The following is an 8,735-nucleotide window of genomic DNA, read 5'->3' on the forward strand; positions in this document are numbered from 1 at the left end:
CTCTCAACCAATCACTTTCGAGTGCATCCCCACTTTCCACAAACCATTCATCCCCATTTATGGTCCCCAAGGGTGTGTGCTTCTCATGCTTCTTCCTCGCATGCTTAAACTACCCTTGCACCACATGAAAATAATTTGCCTTGCTCTTTACACATTATCCTAGTTACATGTTACAGCTGTCATGTAACTAAGATACCCATATTCTATGGCATAACTTTTCATTACATAGAGCTCATGTATCTCCGCTTCTTTGGATTTGATATTTCCCTTTCTTGCTTCCACAGGATGGTCATCAAAAAGGACAACGGGAAAGGCCCCAAGAAGCCAGCTTCCAATAAAGCCCGCCAAGAACTAACGGCCAGGCCCCTCCTGAAGAAGACCAAGGGCCCCGTTGACGTTCTAGAGAAGGACAACCCTCCAAAGGATTCGAACAAGTTTCCCAACTGCTACTGCGAACTTGTTTACTCCAGAATTATTGAAAGGAATTACCATCCGGAACCCCTCCTAGTCTTACCGGCTCACCTCAGTCCGATTGTGATGCCACACATTGACCGGAGGCATTGGAGATTCCTATTGAGGCAACCAACGGAGGTCAATCTCTCATGGGTGGTGGAATTCTACTCCAACTTTCACTCACCCCATCTCACATCAATATTTGTGCACCGGAAACAAGTGTCAGTCACCGTGGAAACCATCCGAGAAGTCCTTGGGATTGCACCGTCAACGGATGCGTATGACGCCTACCAAGAAGTCTTGGCTGCATGCGTTGACCGCACATTCGATTGGAGCGCGATCCTCCGCGTCATTGCTTCACCCGACGCATATTGGATTCGGGGAACCATAAAGCGAAGACCCAAGGGTTTAGATGTCCGCCACCTCACTCAAGAAGCTACGGCATGGGCCCAAATTCTAGCTCACTACGTGCTCCCGAGCACACATGGGTCATCCATCACCGCCGAGCTTGGCCTATTGATATGGTGCATCTTGACCGACAAACCGGTCGACGTTCCGCATGCCATCCGCCAATCCATGGGGCGCATTCATGCCAAGGGAAATCTCCCATTCCCCGCTTTAGTGACGGCATTAGTTGCGAAAGCCGGCGTCAACCGGGAGACTAAAGATAGGCGAACCTCAATACCGGTCGAGGGTGATATCATTCCGACCAAGAGATGCCTCAAGCCTCCGGAAGTCACCATGGACATTGCACTGCCCGCACCAACTGGCCACGCCACCACTTCATCTACATCACAAAAATCGGCCGCCCAACGCCTTGAGGACCTTCACAACAAATTAGACCGCTATGAGAGGCGTAACCAACGCCGCTATGCTCATGTGAAGAGGCTTCTAAGCGTAATCACCCCACCTATGGAAGAACCCGATATCTCCACCTCCACCGCAACTTCAAGCGGAGATAGCAATGGCATTGGAGATGTGGCACACTCGGCCGAGTGCGCCTAACCTCTAGCACGGAGGACCGTGCTAAGTTTTAAGTGTGGGGAGGTCGGCCGACCGATCTCCGTAGGTAACATCTGAATAAATCTGAATAAAGTAGAATAGGTTGCATGATTAGGTTTTAGTTGGCACCATTCGCATGATAAGTCTGCTTGGTTGGAACAATGAAATTCTCTCTTAGGAAACCAACACTTTGGGACGACCATGGCATTGCAAATTTTAAATGCTTTGATGCCAAAGTTGCATGGAGAATTATATTTTGGAACATGGTTTTGAGTTAAGAACACAAGCTTGTGAGATTTGAGCCTAATGGTGTGGTTACATCTTATAACCACTTATTTTTCCTTCTTGTGTGCATTATTCCCTCTCTATGATTGTGATCTTTGATTTGTTTGATTCTTTATGCCCATTATTTGGTGTATTCATGCATTTATATGATTGAGGCCATCATTCCATTAGCTCACTCACCCAAACAGCCTTACCTTCTATCTTCCTTTGTTAGCCAAATTTGAGCCTACGATTAACCCACTTTGTTCTTAATATAGCACGTTACAAGCCTTAAAGCGGAAAACAATAAAAGTCCTTATTTGGATCTTTGATTAGCTTAGGCTAGTGTATGTGAGTATCATTCAAGTGTGGGAACCTTGGGACATTGGGTGAATAAGAGGGTATCTTGTATTATTATTGGAAAATATTGGGAATTGGGTACATATTCATGAATTGATCGAATGTAAAATCTTATGCATTGACGCTCTTGTATATAGAAAAAAAAAATATAAGAAAAACAAAAGAACAAAAGAAAAAAAAAAAGAAAGAAAACAATATGGAAAAGAAAAAAAAATATAGAAAAAAAAGAAAGAAAAGAGAAAAAGAAAAGGGGACAAAATGCCCCAAAGTGCAGCTCAAGAGGAATCAATGCATAAATATTGTGAAACGAAAAGAAAAATGCATGAGTATGTGGAAAAGTGAGGAATGGGTAGTTAGGTTAGTACCTAATTGTATAGGTCATTATATAGGTTAGGTGGGAAAGTTTAAGTTAATCAAAGATTCAAATCCTAAGTCCACTAGCCATATATGACCCTACCTTGACCCTAACCCCATTACAACCTAAGGAAAAGACCCCATGATAAGTGTATGCATGCATTGAATAATTGTTGATTGTTAGATGAAAAACAAATCTTGGAAAGCATGATTAGGGGAGAATTGAGAGAATAAACCCCAAACACCGAGTGATTAGAGTGCAAACACTTCCGGTGAGGGTTCGATGCTCAATCCTTTGATTCTCGGCTCTCGCGAGCATTCCTCATGCAAGGTTGCGCATATTGCATTTGATGCTTAGAAAGTGGCAAGTCCTATGCTTTGGCCACCCCCGTACCTCATGTGCTCGCATATGTCCTAAGAAAGCTAATTTGCTCCCAACCAAGTGGATAGTAGCACTAGTCATAGTTGCATGCATGTAAGTAGGTTGCACTTCATGAGTCTTATACTTTTGCAATCCCTCGGTCTTCTGTGTTTCTTTGCATTTCTCTAAGCATGAGGACATGCTAGAATCTAAGTGTGGGGAGATTGACAAACCCCAATTTGAGGGTTTATCTTGTGTTGATTTCAGGGGTTTTATCAATGATTCCACACACTTTCCATATGAAAATACAAGATTTTGCATTCCTTCCCTAGTTTTGCCTCATGAATGAAAACATGCTTGTTTTGCACTAAAATAGATACATTTCTAATCTTCTCTTGATGCCATTCGATGCCGTGACTTGTGTGTTAAGTGGTTTCAGGATATAGAATAGGAATGGACCGAAAGAGAGAAGGAAGATGGGTACAAAGGAAGGAAGCACGAGGATTAAGCTTTGAAGGTTTCCGCATGGGCGCGTGCGCGCACCTGGCGCGCCCGCGCGGATAGAGCAACGCGAAGCCAAAGCCAAGAGCCGGCTTGAGAAGCGGCTAAGCCAGGATCTTCATGGGCGCGCACGCGTACATCACGCCTCCGCGCACATTACAAGACGTCTCAACGGCGCGTGCGCGTACCTTGCGCGTGCGCGCCGATTTGCGAAAATGATTTTTTAATGAAGTCACGTGACTTAGGCGTGGAGGCAGTTAAGGATCCCACTTTTGGAGAAGCACCTTGGCGGGAAAAGCTTAAGAAGACCAAAGGAGCAAGGGTTAAGGGGACTTTTAGTTCATTTCTTCTAGATCTAGATATTTTTCCTTTTTTTTTTGGAGAGAAGAGAGAGTTAGTTACACTTTTTGGGAGAAGAAGAGGGAGATTCCAAGCTTCACTAGGGTTCATCCTCATCTAATTTCTGAATTTTCAATGACTTTTTGGTGAGATCCACTACAATTCTCACTCCACTTTGTTCATGTCATAGATTTTCTTCTCCAATTTCAAGTAGTAGATACAATTGATCAATTCTCATAGATCTAGAATTCAACTTTGTAATTTTGGATTTTCATTGCTACTCTTTGAGACTTGTTGTTAGATCTTTGTGTTGCAATACTTTTAATTTGACTTTTCTTCTCATTTTACTATGACTTTCCTTCTTGCTCATCACATGTTTGATAAAATGACAGCACTAGCTATGGAGTAGAATTCTCACACTTGGCATAGGGTTTGGTCTTTGGAAGAAGTTGAATAGTGTATTAATAGTTGATTTGGAATTAGGGATTGCTAGTTGGCTTGGAGTGCACTAAAGCTAGATTCCCATAAGGTGAAGCTAGGACTTGTGACTCAAGTTGATTACTTTCATTTGACCTTCCTCTATACCTAGGGGATAACTAAATGGAGCAAGGCCTAATTGTTGTCAACATTGAATGAACTATAAGGATAGGATTTCAAATGCCAACCCTAAGCCAAGTCTTTTGATAATTGATTGTTTGTTTCTCATTGCTTTGCTAAAACCTTCAAAGAATTCCTACAAAGCTTACTAAATCAATAAGATGCACACTTTGGCAATTCCAAGGGAGAACGACTCGGGAGACTAGTACTCTCGGATATAGATTGTAGATTTGTTTGATAAAGGATTTTGCGTCGGTTTAGACTATACTACGATTGATCATTTGATAATTTCTACACCGGCAAAAAATCCATTTGTCAAAGGGCACAACACAACAATTGAGATTATGATCTAACAAACATTAGACATAATAATTGAAAAAAAAGGAAGATTAATAAAGAAAGAATTTTACCTGATTATGCTCCTTTATCTCGGCAATTGTTTTGTAGACTGACAGACGCAAAAAATCTTCCTCAATTGAAACAGGTTGATCACAGACCAGCAGCATTATGCTTTGTCCGTCAACATGATCCAATTTGTTCACCCTTACATTTTTAAATCAAAATTTATGAAATTTGCTAATAGTTAAATAATCAAAAGCATTGTATAAATATTCTGATGGCCACACTACTGATCTATACACTATACCTTGTAAAGAAATTCCTGGCAGCAGGAAACTCAACATTGATAAATAGTTTCGAATTGTAGATTATGTTGGAAACACCCATGACCCCTACAAAAAGACATAACAAATTAAAGAAAATACCAGAAGCATATGATGACACAAAATATGCATTCAAATACCAGTAAAGTAAACAAACCACTATAAAATTTCATCTTGCCCATTTGGAGAATAACCACATAGGTAAGACATGGGTGTTCCTCCAAATATTTGATCAAGTTAAAAGCCAAAGTCTGCCACAACATTACCCTTAATTTCTGTCCACCCCTATAAGAAATAGCAATGCTTGTAAAGTAAAGAGAGGCACAAAATTGTAAAATAAGATTTTAAAACAAAAGCCACTATCAAAAAGATATTAAGCATTACTCAAGATCATCAAGTTCTATCGTGATATAACTTGACGGCTTCCCGTCCCGTGTGAACTCGACCAAGTTACCCTTAGAGGCAAGTCGACCTATCACATCTACAAAATAAAGGCACCAATCTTTCCATTAACAAAACTCTATCTGCTCAAATTTTTGTCAAAAAATGACATATCTTTTTCAAAGTTTCATCCATGTTGAAATCAGATTTTTTTAATTTTCTTAAAAATAAAAATATAAAAGACTGTTAATAAATAGTTAGAGCCTAGAAATTGAAGTTCGTGAAGAAACAAAAAATAAATAGGTTAGTACTTGTTACCAACGATTCCTTTAAAGGTACTAATTCTTTAGTTGTTATATATATGAAATCTATATTTAGATGTGTTAAAATAAAACACAAAATAATAGAAAACAAAGTCAATAATGAATTGAAGAATAATTTTACTAAATAATACAATTTTTTTAGTACTATACCTATAACAAAAAATGACGTATCAGCCAATTCAAATGACATACATTAAATATAGACATATTATGTAATACAAAAATTATGATAAATTATTTTGCGTTAAATATAGACTTCAAAGAATTAAACAACACATGCGTGATAAATTACTCTAACAAAGTACTTACCAACTAAATAACCATCTTCTTTAGACTCTGCATGAATTTTTTTGAACAGAACAAAATTGAATCCGTTCAATGAAACTGAAGAGTCTTGTACCGGACGCACATTCGTGTCCCTCTTGAAGTTGATTCTAAATTCGTGTCTAGTAGGCTTGAACTTGATGGTATTCAAAGAAATTGTGAAATTAGTGACCACGTACACGTTGCCCTCAGCGAGTAGGCCCTCGAAGATAGGAACAAATATGCCTTTAATAGAGTATTGAATTGTATCCCCCTGAATGCATTAGTTTTATAGAGTCATAGATAAATGAGGTTTATTGCTCAGTCATTACGAAAATAAATCTCAAATGCAAAGAGAAGATTTTACCTCTTCATCAAAGACAACCATCTCAATAGGTGCCTTCACCCCAGAATTTGCAAAGTGAGAAACGGTCCAAAGTCTAATGACATGTACTTTGAGCTTTCACACCTTATGCTCTGGACCAGCATTGATACACTTGATGAGATCATACCTAAAAATCAAAGTCTTCATATTTAGTGAAAGATAAAAAAAAAATATTGTGAAATTCACCACATGGCACATGAATTCACCTAGCTGCCATTGCTACTTGCCACAACAAAATTACTCAAATATTATGAATTTCAGTACAGATAAACAGTAAGTATGGTGATCATCCATACTATATTATAGAGAGTCACAACACTGTTCAGCCCCAGTATTGGTAAGGATTGCAAAAATCTTGACGTTTCTATCAAAATCCAACTAAGAAAAAAGATGAAAAGTTTTTGGACTATTCAGGATTAAAGAATCTGAATCATATCAATAAAATAAAATAATTATCAAAATTAGGATAGAAATTAACGGCCATTGCTACCTGCCACAACAAAATTACTCAAATATTATGAATTTCAGTACAGATAAACAGTAAGTATGGTGATCATCCATGCTATATTTATAGAGAGTCACAGCACTGTTCAGTCTCAGTATTGGTAAGGATTGTAAAATCTTGACGTTTCTATCAAAATTCAACTAAGAAAAAAGACAGAAAGTTTTTGGACTATTCAAGATTAAAGAATCTGAATCATATCAATAAAATAAAATAATTATCAAAATTAGGATAGAAATTAACGGCCATTGCTACCTGCCACAACAAAATTACTCAAATATTATGAATTTCAGTACAGATAAACAGTAAGTATGGTGATCATCCATGCTATATTTATAGAGAGTCACAGCACAGTTCAGCCCCAGTATTGGTAAGGATTGCAAAAATCTTGACGTTTCTATCAAAATCCAACTAAGAAAAAAGACGGAAAGTTTTTGGACTATTCAGGATTAAAGAATGTGAATCATATCAATAAAATAAAATAATTATCAAAATTAGGATAGAAATTAACGGCCAACATTTATTGTGTTTCATTTACATGGTAAAATGCGGTTTAATTTTGAAAAATCAAAATAAGAAGCAATATATGCTAAAGAGGAAATCACCGTATTTACATGCAATAATTAGGTACTGTAAATCACAAGAAATTTTGAAAAGGCATGAAATTATTTTATTTTTGTATGTTGGCAAATCATCCTGTATCATAAATACTGGCATTTCAAGACGTACAGAATAAAAAGGGTATGAAAATAAGATTTGATATATAGCACCAATTTTTTGTTTCTTAATCTGATATAATTCCCAAAAGGTTTGTTAATAGTTGCAAACCTTCAATATGACCAAAGGATGTGTTGATCGCAGCAAGCCATTTATCTCTTTCACCCTACATCTGTTCTATAAGCATTCTCCTTTTATGATCCTCAGTCAATTGCTTCATGCGCTTGACCTTCAGCCTCTGCTATTGCTTTAACTATAATATTTTCTTCTTCTATCTCAGCACGCTCTCTCTAAGTTTGACGCTGCGGTGGCTGCGGATTTGCGATTTGTGGAGTTAGGGTTCTTCTTTCAATTTCAAAATTTCATGTCAATTTCAGAGAGGAAAGGAGAGGAGTGTGGGAGTGGGAATGGGTTACGGGCTTAAGCTGTTGGGGATTCAGTTTTTTTTTAAGTCAAAACGGCACCGTTTGGAGGAGTTATTAACAAACCAGAAACCCTTTAAAAAAATTGACCAGTTCTAACGGTTCACCGATTAATCACATATACGACCGGTTTTATAATCAATTTTTTTGTCAGACGATTTACTCATAACATCTGTTAAGCCATTTTTAAATTTTATAAAATTATTTATAATAATTACAAAAAGTGCTCATAATAAAAAATTTTAAAATTTTATAAAAATATTTTATTTAAAATTGTTAGTAAAATCTTAGTTGTACTCTGTTTCAAAATAAATAATTATAATGATATTAGTATTTTATACAACAATCTATACAAAAAAAATTCAAATTTCATACAATATTTTTTCGTTCATTTTTAATAACTCATAAATACAAAAAAATATTGCACGGAATTTAAATTATTTTTGTATTAATTTTTATATAAAATATCCATAATATTATAATTATTCAGAAGTTGCATATAATTCGAACCTTATGAATTCAATTTACTACGTATTTGCCTAAATCAAATTTATTCAATTCGATTTATATAGAAATGCAAATTCGATTTATTTAATTTAATTTATTTTTGTATGTGGTATGATCGATTTGATTGAAAGAGCAACAATTTATAATTTTATCTAGCATCAATAAATGCAAATTATGATTTGATTCTTCTATAATTTTATCTAGCATCAATAAAATTCTACTATCATTGGTTTTAAAAAAAATAAAATCTAAAAGGATGGTTAAAAATAAATAAAGAGGAAAGATATAATTCTTCTATAATT

At 36.6% G+C, this 8,735-nt stretch overlaps 1 protein-coding gene across 1 annotated transcript; it reads right to left on the reverse strand.

Annotated features, from left to right (window-relative positions):
- Nucleotides 1-4,508: 4,508 nt before the first annotated feature.
- LOC110266743 (uncharacterized) lies at nt 4,509-6,288 on the reverse strand. The gene is made up of 5 exons (XM_088498630.1): nt 6,268-6,288; nt 5,907-6,174; nt 4,878-4,962; nt 4,642-4,774; nt 4,509-4,580 (listed from the first exon to the last, which is right to left on the reverse strand). Exons 1-5 carry the CDS (start codon nt 6,286-6,288, stop codon nt 4,509-4,511), a joined length of 579 nt encoding a protein of 192 aa, XP_088354756.1.
- Nucleotides 6,289-8,735: the final 2,447 nt, after the last annotated feature.

This window comes from Arachis ipaensis, chromosome B9 (genome assembly GCF_059453495.1).
Source record: "Arachis ipaensis isolate K30076 ecotype BB chromosome B9, ASM5945349v1, whole genome shotgun sequence".
Taxonomy (NCBI): Eukaryota; Viridiplantae; Streptophyta; class Magnoliopsida; order Fabales; family Fabaceae; genus Arachis; species Arachis ipaensis.

What these genes read in the sequence shown, in the direction of transcription:
- LOC110266743 (XM_088498630.1), bottom strand. Translation starts at nt 6,288, where the DNA reads ATGGTTGTCTTTGATGAAGAG. An exon ending in GCCAGGAATTTCTTTACAAG is followed by an intron (nt 4,775 to 4,877) that starts GTATAGTGTATA and finishes TAAAAATGTAAG; the next exon opens with GGTGAACAAATTGGATCATG. An exon ending in AGATAAAGGAGCATAATCAG is followed by an intron (nt 4,581 to 4,641) that starts GTAAAATTCTTT and finishes AATGTTTGTTAG; the next exon opens with ATCATAATCTCAATTGTTGT.